The 17,236-nt window shown below is 35.2% G+C and overlaps 1 protein-coding gene across 2 annotated transcripts; it reads right to left on the bottom strand.

Moving 5' to 3' along the window:
* Positions 1–1,027: 1,027 nt before the first annotated feature.
* LOC107485478 (putative disease resistance protein RGA4) lies at positions 1,028–4,224 on the bottom strand. Of its 2 annotated transcripts, XM_052260833.1 has the most exons (4): positions 1,999–4,224; positions 1,771–1,851; positions 1,488–1,581; positions 1,028–1,267 (listed from the first exon to the last, which is right to left on the bottom strand). In XM_052260833.1, the coding sequence occupies exon 1, from the start codon at positions 4,217–4,219 to the stop codon at positions 2,045–2,047; it is 2,175 nt and encodes a 724-aa protein (XP_052116793.1). In that variant the 5' UTR covers positions 4,220–4,224; the 3' UTR covers positions 1,028–1,267; positions 1,488–1,581; positions 1,771–1,851; positions 1,999–2,044. The 2 variants fall into 2 exon arrangements, with proteins under 2 accessions (XP_052116793.1, XP_052116792.1); XM_052260832.1 differs by having other exon boundaries at positions 1,028–1,581.
* Between the last annotated feature and the right edge of the window lie 13,012 nt (positions 4,225–17,236).

The raw sequence follows: 17,236 nt of genomic DNA, 5'->3' as shown, positions 1-17,236 counted from the left end.
ATAATTATAAGAATGTATAATGTTAAATAAAAATTTAACAAAAAAATAAAAAATAATAACTAATATAAAAAAAGAGTTCATATAAAGAGAAATAATAAGAAAAGAAGGTCAATTCACCTAATAAGAATTCCATAAATAATACAATAACATGTCTATAGAATAAAATTGGTAAAGAAAAAAATAGATGTTGAGGGTAAATGGCTAAAAGTCAGTTGGTGAAACGCAGAAGTTAGAAATTGTTGCTTCTGGTAAACGTGGTTTTAAATACAAAATCACTTCTGCGTTTGCCAAACTAAAAATTAGCCAAACAAAAATCGAAGCTTTCAAGAAGTTTAAACGTGCTTTTTCTTCTCAAACGAATTTGCCAAACACACCCTACATAGTTAACTTAACCTCTCTCGTTACTAACTAAATTCCAACCTGGCATCATTAACTAGCTAATCAACCGAACCTAACTAACTCATCCTCTCAGCTAATATCACACAACTGCAGAACACGCAAGTATCTGTTTCCTTATCCAATAATAAATATACACCAATATAATGGATAGCTTGAGACATCGACGGATGTATTTAGAACTCTGAGAGCCCATTCTTAATTACAAAGGCAAATTATTGAGTTTATAACAGGAGACATGACTATACGCAGAGTAGAAAACAAAGTTGGAAAGTTAATTATTAACATTAATTTAAGAAAAAAGGTTCGTATAGTTAGGAATGGCAATGGATATGGTAGGAGCCAATCCTATACTCTACTCGTGAGTTGAGAATATCTCAACTCTAATCATATCTGTTCTTAATTCGCGGGTATTCGATTCTTATTCGCAGATTATAAAAAAAATGTAATATTATTATATAACATGATGATAATTTAAAATAGAACTAATTTTTATATAAAAAAAATATTAAATTATCAATTAATAATCTTTTTTTAGTGACGAAGAATCTTTTGCATTTATAGCAAGTGACATTGGAAAAAAGAGGCAGTATTAATAACTAACCAAACAGATTCTGAAATAGAAGGAAAAGGGCAAGTAAGCATTAACATTACTAATAGAATTTTGACTTATATATACATGGATTACTCTCTACAATGAAATGTTTGATTCATTTCAATGTCGAACTTGGCATTATCTGTCCCCACTTGGATTAATTAGTTGCGGATACTACATAGCTTCAAAGTAATGAACACTTGGAATTTAAAATTAGTGCATCCACGATCAATGTAACAAACAATATCTTCCAAATGTCTCAAAGGAAAGTCCCACCTGAAAATTAAAGAACAGGTAATAACATAGCCAGCTACTTCTAGTGAACTTGGTGAGGAAAACATACAGAATTTAGTTATCTTTAAATAGAGATATAACAAAGGGACATTAATTATGTAAGAACTTATAGATAAAGAGAATATTTCTCAAGGCTGGCATGGGTTTGGGTTTGGTAAAGAGGCCTAATAGAGTACAAAGTAAAGACCTAATACATACAAACCTTTGATTAAAAGGAAAATTTAAGAGTGAACCATCACAAGCTCCATAAAGCATGCTTCTTCAAATGAAGGGCGGAATTTTATATAGTTGAAGAACTGCAAATAAAAATAAAGAGTAAGCCGACTAAATTTATGCAAATTTAAACATTCAATTCAACTGAGTAATTTAAAATGAAATAGAACCAACATGATAATGTTTTCTACTTATCTAATTAAAACCCAAAAAATGTATCTCTAAATTAATGTGGATGATAAACAGGCGTTCTTCTCCCTCTTATATTTTACCTGTAATATAAGTACAAGAAAACCATACTTGGACACCAAAACACTTTCTTACATATCTGATTCCTACCAATAGCTGGATTCCTGATCAGAATGAAGGTTTAGATCTAATGAGTAGCTAGAACAAATTAGAGCTCAGCAAGATAAAATAGTTAGAGTTTGAAAGAAGAAAGAAAATTACAAATTAGCATCTGTTTGTGCCTTTTTTGCATAATGCATGCAATGACTTACCCAAGGCTCAAGGGATTGAGCCAAACCAATTTGGACTTGATTGATGTCATTGGTCGTAGGCTTCAGAGGCACCGACCAACTGGATATGTTTGATGTGCTTAATCTTTGGCCAATCATCACCGGTTCCCTGTTGACACCTTGGCAACAACAATGGGCAGCTCCTAATCAATAACCAATTTAGTGATTTGAGGTTGATCATTCCCTTGGGAAGCGAAGCTAACTTGTGACAGTCTATAATGCAAAGCGTTTTAAGGGATTTGAGATGTCCTATTTCCTCTGTCAGGGTTTTTAACTCAGGACAAGTCTCAATATCAAGATAAGTCAAAGATGTAAGATGTTTGATTCCTTTTGGAAGAGACTCCAGCTTAGCTAATTGGTATAGTATTAGAAGGTCAAGGCTCTGCAGACCCTCCCATTCGTCCCTTGATAAATCAACTAGTGTACAATTTTCAATAATCATGATTGAAAGTGAATGTAGATGTTTGAAGCCTTTTATTAGTGACATTCTTTCACTAATGTGAATGTATCTGAGAGAGACGAAGTTTCTAAGCCAGTCTTCTGGTAGAAGAGAATGTTGCTCCACATTTTTAATTGTCAAATGTTTCACTCTGGATAGGGGCCAATCAGAACTTGAATTTGATGCCATCCCACTATAGTTTATGGTGTCTAATAATGGTTTCACACTGGAGCCCTCTAACTCCAGACTCTCATCAAGATTAGGAAACAGGGGCAATGAATTCAGTTTGGGACAGTACCTGATTTCCATTCGTTTTATAGCGCCAAACAATAATGCTTTGTTGTCTGTATTCCCTTTCCACCAACTCATGAGATTTGGGCAATCAGTTATTGACAGGTATTGCAGATGTTCCGGTTCCAGCCAACTGCAACGGTCATCTTGATCTATTACATATTTCAAAGAGTCCAGTCTTCGAAGATGGAGATATTTCAGTTTCGGGAATTGCTCCAACGGAAGAGATTCACACTTGGAGCAGTTGTTCAAACTTAAGTCAACGAGATTGTTCAGAGACGAGAGCCAAGATGAATACTTGACACCGCTGTATCCTACTATGTGTAGCTGCTGTAGGTTTGGATGTGGCTCCAGTTGTTCCAATGATCTTTCATCGTCCCTTTTGTTGTCCTCATGGTCGTTGTCATGATTCCAATTCAGAATGAGACGCTTGAGATGTTGTTTCTCTTTCAAATATGCAGCAGCATCATGATGTCCATCCACAAACTTCAATCGCTCCAAATGTGAAATCTCCAACTGTCCACTCAAGTTATTCAGATTAACAAGTTCCTTGAAGCCTAGAATGCGCTTGTGGTTGTTGAGAGTGCTAACCACAAAATTCGATAAAGTCTCAAGCTTTGTGAGCTTCTTCAAAGTTGCTGGCAGATGTGAAAGGTGCAGGCATTCATCTATTTCAAGATGCCTAAGACTCACCAAGTACTTCACCTCATTTGGCAACTCTCTCAGCTGCAGACAATGGGACAATTTTAAGGTTTGCAAAAGCTTCAACTTACCAATGGAACTGGGAAGTGTCTTCATGTTATTGCGAGAAAGATCGAGGTATCTTATACTCTTCAACTCCCCGATTGAAACGGGTAAAATCTTAATGCCCAAATCTCTTAGTTTCAACACACGCAGGCTCTTAAATGCACAAAATATTGCATCACATGCAGAAAATCTTAAGTTTACCCCGTTTGGAAATTTCGAAAGCTGCCCGTCCCATAGAAGGGTACGCAAACTTTTGTTATTTTCAATGAGGGATGAAAGAGTCCCATTTGAAACATAAAAGTTTTTACTGGTTAATGCCACTCTTGGGATTGTTTCTTTGACATCCGCGTTACCATCGTCCATGCAAAAGCGGTCTTTACCAGCCACAAATCTTGACAATCCCGAGATTAGCTCGTTATCCAAATAGCACTCTGTCATGTTGTCTCTTTTGTCTGTGTAGACACTGAGGATTGACCTACGGCCGAGTTCTTGTATGCAGTTATGCGCCAGATCTTCCGGTTGTGGCTGAGGAGAGCAAGAAGATGAAGACGAATTTGAATCCACATGAACAGCCCCTAGAAACCCTTCAGCCATCCAAAGCCTAGTTAGTTCATTTTCCTCAACACTCGGGTATTCACAGGGGAATATGAATGATAAATAAGCAAAACATTGCTTTAGATGCCAAGAGGGGAGCTCGTTGTAATATATCAACTGCATCTCCTGCATAATAGCTCTTCCAAATCCCCTGTTTCTGAATCCTCGGTAATGTCTCCGCGAGACTTCCACAGTCTTGCCATTGTTAGTATCCCCAGAGGGACTCCTCCGCACTTGCTTAACATCTTTTTCTGGGCATTTTTAATGTTTGATTCACTTGGATCTTCTCTTACAACTTGCTTAAATAGAGTCCACGAATCTTCTTCACTCAGCTTTGGTGTTGTATAATAATCTCCGTCAATAGCATTTCTTAAAAGATAATTTTGCGTTGTTACAAGAACCGCAGCACTTGATGAACTAGCTGCCTCTTTCAGTTTCTCCTTCAACTTGAACCATTCATCACGGTTCTCGTTGTGCAGACCATCTAGCACAAGAAGAAACTTGTTTCCATCTATGGATTCTTGAAGATTAACATTTTCAATTGACCCATTGTTTTCAACTTTCTTCTTCTTTGTTGCCAACTGATGAACCATTTGTTGTACAACGTAATCTGCGTAAGACTCGCCGTGGATATTGTCGATCCAAAAAACCATATCAAAATGGTTTTTCACTTTCTCATCATCATCACAGACAAATTTAGCCAGAGTTGTCTTCCCTGTCCCTCGTATCCCTGAAATTGCAACCACCGCAACAGCACCTTTTGCTTTTGTTAGAGCCAACATCCTCTCTATGATAGCTTCCTTATTATCTTTGAACCCAATAGGAATCTCCATCTCCCAGTCCTTCATGTTTCGGTCAATCTTCAACAGCGGCTGCTTTGTTAAATCATCAACAATACGTTGTAATCGCTTTTCGATAGAGAGAAATGATGAAGACTTGTTACTTTGTTTTTTATTCTCCAACAAATCCCACAAATCGGTGGCCACATCTGCGAGTGGGATGTCCATTAGCCAAGCAGGTGTAGGTGCAGCAGCATCACCATGCTCCAGCTCTACCATTTCTTTGATGGATAACAAATGACGTTTGATATTGTCAATGATGATTGTCGTCTTCTTGCCAAAAACACGTAGCGTGCTCAACCTCGTGATTTCAGTGATGGTATTTCCAATTGCGCTTGCAACCATTGTGGCGGATTTAAATGCAGACAAAAAATCTTCTCTATAATGCCTGTAGGAGAAGTATAAATAATGGAATCAATGCCTAGCAACAAAAGCTAGGATTTTATTTTTCTATAATCAAATGGAAAAAAAACTTTATTTCCAAAAAAAAAATATTTTCATTTTATTTTTTAGGATCCAATTTTTTTGTGTTGGACTCTGGAACAAGCCTGTCGCCATCATAATTTTACTCTAAACTATAATTAGTTTAAGGGAAAGTATAGGAGCCAATGACTTAAATGAAACAATAATTTAAATAAAATTTTTTATTAGCTAACATTTATTAATCTCCTACTATAACTAACATTAGAAGTAATTTAAATTAACTATATCATCTAATTATCAAACTAACTAACATAAAAATTCATTATAATTAAATAAATATGTTAAAATTATAAAATAAACAAAAATAATTAAATTTAAAATGAATAGAAAAATAAAATTATTTAGAATTAACGAATTGCAAAAATAAGAAGTTCAAAATGAAAAGAAAGAGAAGAGAGAATGAGGGAGAATAGTGAAGAGTAAAAACTAAAAAAGTAAAAAGTGAGGGACCACGAGTTTTTATATTTGGACAACTTTACTTGAAGTTTGTCAAGGGGTATAAGGTTGCACACGATTCGAATCGGATCAAATATAACCTATAATTCTATCCGATCCACACTACACTCATCGAATCAGAACAAATATCGGGTATATCCACATAATTTAAAAAAATAGTTTTAAGGCCTACTTATTTGGCTGTTTTTATAAAAAATGTCTAAAAAATTTATTTTTTTACCTATTTAAGCATATTTACTTCTAAAATATAATTAATAAAAAAATTTTTGAATAACAAAAAAAAAATAACACAAGATCTAAGTTTAATTATTTTAAGTTGAAGTACAACATAAAAAATAAAAAATAAGATATCATAAAATTCATAAAACAACACACTAAAATTCATATCGCCATTAAGATTTACTTTCTTAAACTATGCTATTTATATGAGATCGTGCAGATATGCGGATCTGCGGATATCATTGCCAAATTCGCAATCCGATCCTATCATAGTGCGGGTTGAATCCGATCCGATGGTTCTACGAATCGGATAATTTCCACAAAATTCATATCGGATACGAATAATTACCACAGATATACGGATATGCGGATATTATCTGATCCATGTGCAGTCTTAGAAAGGTATGCCGAACTTCATTGATTATATCAAGTTTGACGGAGGCGACAAACCTTGTGAAAGTGACGAGATTCGTCGAGCGGATGGCAAACTTGCTCCATGCGCCAAAAAAAATTCTTGAAAATAAAGTGAAAATTATTTTTTTTGAAAATATTTTTTTATTTTATCATGAAAATTCCCAAAAACTATGTTATAATTTATAAAAGTGTTTTTGTTTAAGGAAAATAAAAATCTATTTTATATTAACAAATTATGTTTAAATCAAATGTAGTTTTAAGATTTTAACTTTTTAAAATCTACTTAAATAAATTTAATTAAAACTAACTATCAAACTTTAAATTTTAACATTTGAATTTAGAATTGTATTTATTAGTTTAAATTAAGTATTATTTAATTGTAAATTATAATTTCATATATATATTTTAAATAATATTGTTATTAATTATTAATTTTAAAAATAATTAAATTAAATTAAACTCTAAAAATTTTTATCTATTAATTATAGAAATTTGACTATTATTCTGTTGGTCTCAATAGTTTTGCAAAATTTTTAATTAGGTTCCTATACTTCTTTTCCTTTTAATTTGGTCCCTATACCAAAATTTTTTTTCAATTAGGTCCCTCTTGATAGTAATTGATTTAAGTGTATTGGGACCCAAGTATAAAAAAAAATTGGTGGAGGGACCCATATAAAAAGAAAAAAAATTAGGGACTCAATTAAAAAAAATTGGTGCAAGGACTCAATTGAAAGGAAAAAAAGCATAGGAACCTAATTAAAAATTTGGCGAAACTATAGGGACTAATAGAGTAATTAAACCTTCATTTTATTGTGGCCCAAAATCAAGTGAATCTACCAGATTTTCATATTTTAGAAAATGAATATTGAAATTTAATATTGTTTTATTTTATTTTTAAAAATGTTTTTTTATTTATTTAAGACAAAATGTACTGGAGATCCACTCCTGTGGTATCAGAGCCTCAGGTTTATTAGGAGGAAGAAAGTAGTACTGACCAAAGCAAGTAAGAGAGAATTCACTGAACATGGATATTTCATCATCTTTAAGCTCTTTTGAGCCTATACATCATTCTACTTCACTAAGCATAGATCGCTTACCCTCTAATCGAAAGAAAACCCTTGCCAATAAGATTGATCAATTAGTAGAAATCACCCATGTCCCAGAAGAATCTCAGACACGAGTCACTGAATATCCACTTATTAGCCCCTACTCCTTCTATCAAAGACAAAAAAAATCAACCCTCACCAGCATCCGCCATCTTATCACCAGAAACCATTTTCCTCCACCAAAAGAAGTCATCCAATCTTCTCATTTACAACAGTGTGGTTTGAAAGCCACTACTGCTGAACAACATAACTGAAAATTTCGCAAGAACTTATCCAAAATTATCAAGTCCAATGCTACACCCATTTACATCTAGGAGCAGTTAGGCTTGTTCTAACTCTTCATAGAAGAAGATCTCTTCCTGTAACAGTCAAGGTTGCTCTTTTGAATACTACTTTCAAAGATTACCAACATGCCTTGATTGGAGCGTTGGTCATTACACTTTCAAATGGAAGTGTTATCCTTATTATAGCTCCTAATTTCACCATGAGGTTATCATACCCAACGATACCTCTAGACTGAAGATTCAAATACAACTAGTCGGAGTAACCTACCCAAAACTCCAATGCTGAACAGGCTACTTTGCACCACCAAGTCCTCTACAGAGTCCAAGACCATACTCTTGATCTCAATCTCCTAAATACCATAGAAGAAGAATTATTCATGTTCACTAATAATGCCAGAGAACCAGCAATTGTAAACATTCCATGTATGATCACCACTGAAGAACTTTCTTCTATTATTCTATTGGAATGGATTACTAATTATAAGAAAGCCTTCCCAAGAAATAAATTGATGTTAATACTACAGTTCCACCAACTATTACCCACAATAGTAATGGAACGGTGACTACTATTTTTCAGAAACCAGGAATAGTCAAATTGACTCTCCTGTGAGGATCATCTTTCAGAAGGATTAATATGATCTCTCTAGTTTAAGTACAAACTACTCAAGACCAAGATGATCCATCAGTGCATTTTGATAAAAATGAAATACCTGTCTATGTTTCTCATATTAATGGTCATTTCATCTGGGATCTTGATCCCTCTATGTGTGACTCTGATTGTGACTGTGCTGACCAATGGAGTGACACAGATGATGATTATGACTGGCATCAGAGGAACAAGAAAAAGTCACAACAAGATCCTTGCTTTTGCAAAAGATTTGAGCCCCCTGATGATGCAGATATAGCCCTAAAGTTCAAGAGGAAGAAACTATCCCAAAAAGGTCTCACAGATTATTCTTATCAGTCAGTTGAAATTATCCCGTGTATTGTAATTCTTAGGCCTTATGAGAAAGAATTTTCACCTCTAGTGACACAGAATGATGAAAAGAAGATCACTAGAAGACCTTATGTAGTTCCTTAGAAAATTACTCCACACAGACATCAAGCAACAACCCCTCAAGAAGAAGTCCTCAATTAGCATACGGACAATGCAGTCAGCCAAAATAAAGTATTACTCCGTATAGACCACACTTTTGATGCTCTTGTAGAGAAAATAGAGGAACTTTCTACGCAAATAGATTATGTAGCAGAACAAATTGCTGAACTCAGAGACCAGCTTTCCAGACAAGCTTTTCAGCTTGATCAAGAACTCAAACCTATATTGAGAATAAGTATTTTGGCCCAGAGTTTTACAAAAAAAGACAGAGAACTGACCCAAGTTAAAGCCCAACTTCGCCAGATTAAAATGGATAGAGACAAAATGACTGTGCCTCAAGCATTAGCCATAGTTCTATTATCCATGTATCCTAAACCATATCCATCATATTTACCAGTCTTATTTCCTTCAACATATTCACCGCCTGAAATTCTAAATTATGAATCCACTTATCATTTAGCCAGACAAGTCAACACAAAAAAATATGTCCTTCCCCAATGATGACATTATTCGTCCCAAACTCAGCCACAATTATCTCTCCAACCCAGACCTCACCCTCCTTGAAGGACAAGATATTTTTTTCAGAGAAAAAATACATCTACTGATCCTCCTTCAAAAGACAAAGGCATTGAGGAAGAATCACTTATCCCAAGCTAGACAATTAATACTCTCACTCTGAATGATCAATCAGATGTTGGAGAAATTACTGATGAATCTACAAAAGAAATCACTGAAGATTCAGCTGGGTCTGCTAAATGGTCTAAAGAAGACTATGTGGCTGACCTTTCAGCAATAGCCATGGTCAATTCAGTAGAAGAAAAAGAGGAAGAAATAATCTTTGAAAAAGATGAAACAACAACTTCAGTTAATCCTCCACAAATAGGATCTTCTGAAGTAAAAACTTCTAACAAATGGTTCACCTTTGATGATATTTCACCTTCAAGATACAGAGAAAGGCTGAATAAATTTGGTTCTTGGATTGAAACCACATGGCTAATCCAAATCTTTCAAGCAGACAAGTCCTTGCAGATTTCATAAATCAAATGACTGGCAATTTTCGTGAATGGATTAACAACTTTTTTGAGTATGAAAGACTTCATCTTATCAATAGTACTTCCCCTCAGCTTTTGGGAGTACTGCACCAAGAGTTCGTAGGAGATATCCTAATCATCCAGAAAAGAAAGCAAATACTTTTTTGCTATTTCAAAAGAAAAAACATCAATAGTAAGAAGCCAAACAAATGCTTCATTTGCGAAAAACAATGTCATTTTGCTAAATAATATCCCAACAAGACAAAGAAGGAAATAAAGATGCTTTAGTCTTTAATGGATGCAGCCTCCATAAAAGATGAAGAAGATCTTGAATCAATATTTGAAGAGCAAGAAAACAAAGATGGTGATACCCAATATGTTTTTCAAGACTCTGATCCAGAAGAAAGTAATTCAAAAGATGATTTTTCACCAGAAAGATTAGTCTTTACAATATCTTCCATTACTACAAGGATTTCTAAAGGACCAAAAATTTTGAAAGAAGAACTTGGATATCTTGGGTCCTTGGAAATGAAGCATATTGATGGTATCCTTCAATCCCATTTCTATTTAAAGATCAAGACTTCTAAATATAACAAACCACTGAAAGCTGTTGCACTTATACATACTAGATCATGTGCCACCGTTCTAAAACCCCATGTCTTGCCAGCAGAAATGTGGGCACCTTTCCATAAGAAGTTTTCGGTAGCTAATAAAAAATTCTTTACCATTGATCTAATTGTCAAAAAGCCCAATGAATTTAAAATATTTGCAGGCTAGACTACTTGTCTTACGGTATTGGGAAGTTATCTCCAAGAAAAGTCGTCTTTGGATTTGATGCTTTTTATCGAACCCATGGATAACAAATCAAACTCATTGGGTTGAGTTACAAAAGACAGTCCTTATCTTACACAGGGATATAAAGCATCCTTGAGATCTAGGAAGATTCAGAAGAATATAAGGAGATCCAGCAACAACTCCTTAATGCATGTTGCGATAATCACGATCAATTCAACCACCCTGCACCCTTATGGAAAAATCCAGATTTCTACGTTCGCCTTCCTTTCAAAAGGAATGAGGACATTAACCCAACTAAGACTACACACTCCGGGATGAATCCTAATGATCTCAAATTAGCAAAAGCTAAATGTGCAGCACTTCTTGTTCAAGGACTCATTGAACCAAACCAATTCTAACTGGGCATATCAAGCTTTTTATGTTGAGAAAAGAGCTGAGCAAAATAGAGGAAAAAAGATGCTTGTTATTGATTACAAGCTGCTCAATATCTTTATGCAAGACAATATATTCCCTCTACGAAGAATTTTAGTTATCACACAAAGGTTAAGTGAAGCAAAAATATTTAGCAAGTTTGATCTAAAAGCTGGATTTTGGCAAATTGGACTCCATCCTGAAGATAGATACAAGACAGCTTTATGTAATCCTGAAGCCCAATATCAGCAGACAGTAATGCCATTTGGACTCAAAATGGCCCCATCTCTCTTCCAAACAATAATGATCAAGATCTTTGAGCCCATTTTACATTCCACACTAATTTACATTGATGGCATCCAATTGTTCTAAAAAAACAATGAGGCCCATAAGACACTTCTAGTCTAATTCACTCAAATAATAGAAGATCAAGGAATCATGCTGTCATAAAAAAGAGTTTTATTGTCCAAATAAAAATTGAGTTCCTCGGGATGGTTTTTCAAGACGAGTTTTTTCTACCAGGGAATCATATTGCTAAAGAACTGATCTATTTTTCTGATGAAAATATGATTGTCAAACAGATTTAACAATTCTTAGGAATTGTAAACTACATCAGAGACTTTATCCCAGATGTGTCCAGACACACCAGCCAACTGTCAAAACTCTTGAAAAAGAAATCCCCCACCATAGGGACTTGAACAAACCACAGTTGTAAAAAATGTGAAGAAAATAGCACAAGACCCCCTCCTTTAAAGATTCCAAGCACAGGAAAAAAGATACTACAAACAGATGCCAGTGATGAATTTTGGAGAGCTGTGTTACTTGAAGAAACTGATGGGACAAGATATTATTGTGCGCATGTTAGTGGATAGTTCAAAGAATCAGAAAAACACAACCATGCCACTTACAAAGAAATCCTTGATGTCAAGCGTGGGAAAGAAAAATTCAATTTCCACCTCAGTTCCTATCATTTCACTGTGGAAATGGATAACACCTATTTTCCATCGATGCTGGAGATCAAGAAAAAGATTTTTCCAAACTCCCAGCTCTTGTGATGAAAAGACTGGTTCTCCAATTATAAATTTGAAGTAAAACACATAAAAGGACATCAGAACACTCTTGCTGATTTTTTTCTAAACCTACCAAAAAACCAATCCCAAAACCAGTCCTTTACATCTGCACGTTGAATACACACAACCCTCCATACACCATTCTATTTTCTGACTGCCTGCTCCACAGAAGCCCATACAGAAGAAAGATTTGCCCTTTTTTCTCAAAATAAGATTCCAGACAGATTTTTAAATAGCCAGCCCAGCCAGACAAACCCTGTTTTACTGGATATACCAGCTTCTTGTTATAGCCCAAATCCATCCAAACCCAATATACTTCAGCATGGACAAACCTTTTTGCACTATACCAATAATCCAAGGACCTATACCAGAAGAAATGATGTAGTACATCTGGGCTCTGTCTTCTATATATACATGTGCCATCATAGTTTCAATCTTCTCCATATACCATATATTGTAGCACTCAAGCACAATCCCATCTAGTCCGATTATTTTCCATGTATGCTCCACTTGATGCATGGAGAGGAATGTTATACAACATGCTTGACCAACATCAACTGTGGGACAAACCTTCTCAGGCAAAATGGAAATTCTATTATTTTGTCAACCTACAGAGAAGTTACTTTACTAACAAAAATAATAGCCCACACACCATGAACAGAATCGATATTGTTGGATATTCTACCATATGGCTAACATATGAAAAGTCAATCTTAAAGGCCTTGGCCAAATATCTTTGTCAACTCTGGCAACCTGAAATATATGGAGAAAGAGAGGTAATTGAAGGACTCTCATTCAGATCACATGTTCCAACCACACTCCAAGAGTTTCAGTCTAGATTTATAACTTTGGGAATAATTAATCAATTTGGACAGTACTCTTTTTACACTCTGAGGTCAAGACAGAACTTTTCTTATTAGCCTAGCACATTTAGACATCTCCCAAATTCAAGCAAAAATCTTGATGAAGATCTAAATTCTGAAGATCTAAGTGCTAGAGTATATGTCTTACCACCTAGCCCAACCAGGATTGATGCAGGGATACCCAATGACACTGAAGGCCCATATTCAGACCTATATGACCCATATCTGTAAGATGCCCAAGTGTTCAGTATTATCCTCATTAGGATCTTGAACATCTTGTAGATATGGGTCATATAGATGGGTTTTCAGTGTCATTGGGTATCCCTGCATCAATTCTTGTTGGGCTAGGTGGTAAGACATATACTCTAACACTTAGATCTTCAGAATTCTGATCTTCATCAAGATTTCTGCTTGAAGTTGGGAGATGTCTGAATGTGCTAGGCTAAATAGAGAAGTTTTGTCTTGACCTTGGAGTGTAAAAAGAGTACTATCCAAATTGATTAATTATTCCCGAGGTTATGAATCTATACTGAAACTCTTGGAGTGTGGTTGGAACATCTGATCTGAATGAGAGTCCTTCAATTACCTCTCTTTCTCCATATATTCCAGGTTGTCAGAGTTGACAAAGATATTTGGCCAAGGCCTTTAAGATTGACTTTTCATATGTTAGCCATATGGTAGAATATCCAACAATATCGATTCTGTTCATGGTGTGTGGGCTATTATTTTTGTTAGTAAAGTAACTTCTCTGTAGGTTGACAAAACAATAGAATTTCCATTTTGCCTGAGAAGGTTTGTCCCACAGTTGATATTGGTCAAGCATGTTGTATAACATTCCTCTCCATGCATCAAGTGGAGCATACATGAAAAATAATCGGACCAGATGGGATTGTGCTTGAGTGCTATTACACAAGATATGGTATATGGGGAAGATTGGAACTATGATGGCACATGTATATATAGAAGACAGAGCCCAGATGTACCACATCATTTCTTCTGGTATAGGTCTTTGGATTATTGGTATAGTGCAGAAAGGTTTGTCCATGCTGAAGTACATTGGGTTTGGATGGATTTGAGCTATAACAAGAAGCTGGTATAACCAGTAAAACAGGATTTGTCTGGCTAGGCTAGCTATTTAAAACTCTGTCTGAAATCTTGTTTTGAGGGAAAAATGGCCAATATTTCTTCTGTATAGGCTTCTGTGGAGCAGGCAGTCAGAAAATAAAATGGTATATGAAGGATTGTGTGTATTCATTGTGCAGATGTAAAGGACTGGTTTTGGAATTGGTTCTTTGGTAGGTCTAGAAAAAAATCAGCAAGAGTGTTCTGATGTTCCTTTATGTGTTTTACTTCAAAATTATAATTGGAGAACCAGTCTTTTCATCACAAGAGCTGGGAGTCTGGCAAAATTTTTTTTATCTCTAGCATCGATGGAAAATAGGTGTTATCCATTTTCACAGTGAAATGATAGGAACTGAGGTGGAAATTGAATTTTCTTTCCCATGCTTGACATCAAGGATTTCTTTGTAAGTGGCATGGTGGTGTTTTTCTGATTCTTTGAACTATCCGTTAACATGCGCACAGTAATGTCTTGTCCCATCAGTTTCTTCAAGTAACACAGCTCTCCAAAATTTATCACTGGCATCTGTTTGTAGTATCTTTTTTCCTGTGCTAGGAATCTTTAAAGGAGGGGGTCTTGTGCTATTTTCTTTAGATTTTTTGACAGTTGTGGTCTGTTCAAGTCCTCATGGTGGGGGGGTTTCTTTTTCAAGAGTTTTGACAGTTGGGTAGTGTGTCTGGTCACATCTGGGATAAAATCTCTGATGTAGTTTACAATTCCTAAGAATTGTTGAATCTGTTTGACAGTCATATTTTCATCAAGAAAATAGATCAGTTCTTTAGCAATATGATTTCCTGGTGGAAAAAACTCATCTTGAAAAACCATCCCGAGGAACTCAATTTTTGTTTGGACAATAAAACTCTTTTTTGATGACAGCATGATTCCCTGATCTTCTATTATTTGAGTGAATTAGACTAGGAGTGTCTTATAGGCCTCATTGTTTTTTTAGAACAATTGGATGCCATCAATGTAAATTAGTGTGGAATGTAAAATGGGCTCAAAGATCTTGATCATTGTTGTTTGGAAGAGAGATGGTGCCACTTTGAGTCCAAATGACATTACTGTCCGCTGATATTGGACTTCAGGAATACAGAAGGTTGTCTTGTATCTATCTTCAGGATGGAGTCCAATTTGCCAAAATCCATGATCAAAGTTGCTAAATATTTTTGCCTCACTTAGCCTTTGTATGATAATTAAAATTCTTGTTAGAGGGATATAATTATCATGGAAAAAGACATTGAGCGACTTGTAATCAATAACAAGCCTCTTTTTTACTCTATTTTGCTCAGCTCTTTTCTCAACATAAAAAGCTTGACATGCCCAGTTAGAATTGATTGGTTCAATGAGTCCTTGGACAAGAAGGGCTGCACATTCAGCTTTTACTAATTTGAGATCTTCAGGATTCATCCCGGAGTGGGTGGCCTTAGTTGGGTTAATTTTTTCATTCCTTTTGAAAGGAAGGCGAACTTAGAAATTTGGATTTTTTCACAAGGGTGTAGGATGGTTGAATTGATCATGACTGTTGCGACAAGCATCGACGAGTTGTTGCTGGATCTCCTTATATTCTTCTGGAGCTTCCTGAGTCTCAAGGTTTCTTTGTATCCCTGTGTAAGGTAAAAATAGTCTTTTGTAACTTAACCCAGTGGGCTTGATTTGTAGTCCATAGATTTGATAAAAAATATCAAATCCAAACAGGACATCCTTTTTTGAGAGATAACTTCCCAATATCCTGAGGCAAGTAGTCTAGCCTGCAAATATTTCAAATCTAATGGGCTTTCTGGAAATTAGATCAATGGTGAAGACATGTGATTTTAGAACGGTGACAGAGGATCCAGTATCCATAAGTGCAACAGCTTTCAGTGGTTTGTCATATTTAGAAGTCTTGATCTTTAAATAAAAATGGGATTGAGGGGTACCATCAATCTGCTTTATTCCCAAGGATCCAAGATATCCAAGTTTTTTTTTTTAATTTTTGGTCCTTTAGAAATCTTTGTAGTAATGGAAGATATTGTAAAGACTGATATTTCTGGTAAAAAATCATCTTCAAAACTGCTTCTTTTGGATCAGAGTCTTGGAAAATATATTGGGTTTCACCATCTTTCTCCTCCTGCTCTTCAAGTACTGATTCAAGATTTTCTTCATCTTTTATGGAGGCTACATCCATTAAAGACTGAAGCATCTTTATTTCCTTCTTTGTGTTGTTGGGACATGATTTAGCAAAATGACATTGATTTTTCTGCAAATGACACATTTGTTTGGCTTTTTGCTAGGGATATTTTTCTTTTCAAATAGCAAAAAAGTCTTTGATTTCTTCTACCTTTTCTGAATGTCTTCTGTTGAAATGTCTAGGATTGCTGCTGCCAATGTGTTTTCTTTTTTGGCTTGCACTCACAAATCGTGTTCTTTATATTTGATCTTCAGATAAAATTTACTGCATGCTTCTTTGAGTTTGCTTGAATTTTGAGTGAGCCTTTTGAACATTTGTTATTGTTCACATATCTTATCTGAGGCAGCTAGAGTCAGTTGGTATATTTCTTTGATGGTGATGGTAGTCACTTCTTTACGAAGAGTCATTATCATCTGCTGTAGTTCTGGCTGGAGTTCATTTGGCAAAGATGCCATGAAAAGTTGTTTGAAAGGTGGATTACTATTTTCTCCAAGAGGATAATATTTAGTAGCCATCCTCTTGTAATACTTTTCTAAGTCCTTCTTGTTGAGTGAGCAACATTTCATTTCAACATATTCTTAGGAGTTTCTTTTCTGGATGATTAGGATATCTCCTACGAACTCTTGGTGCAGTACTTTCAAAAACTGAGGGGAAGTACTATTGATGAGATGAAGCCTTTCATACTAAAAAATGTTGTTAATCCATTCACGGAAATTGCCAGTCATTTGATTTATGAAGTCTGCAAGGACTTGTCTGCTTGAAAGATTTGGATTTGCCATGTTGGTTTTAATCCAA

Source organism: Arachis duranensis, chromosome 4, assembly GCF_000817695.3.
Source record: "Arachis duranensis cultivar V14167 chromosome 4, aradu.V14167.gnm2.J7QH, whole genome shotgun sequence".
Taxonomy (NCBI): Eukaryota; Viridiplantae; Streptophyta; class Magnoliopsida; order Fabales; family Fabaceae; genus Arachis; species Arachis duranensis.
This window is presented reverse-complemented; position numbering and strand designations above follow the sequence as displayed.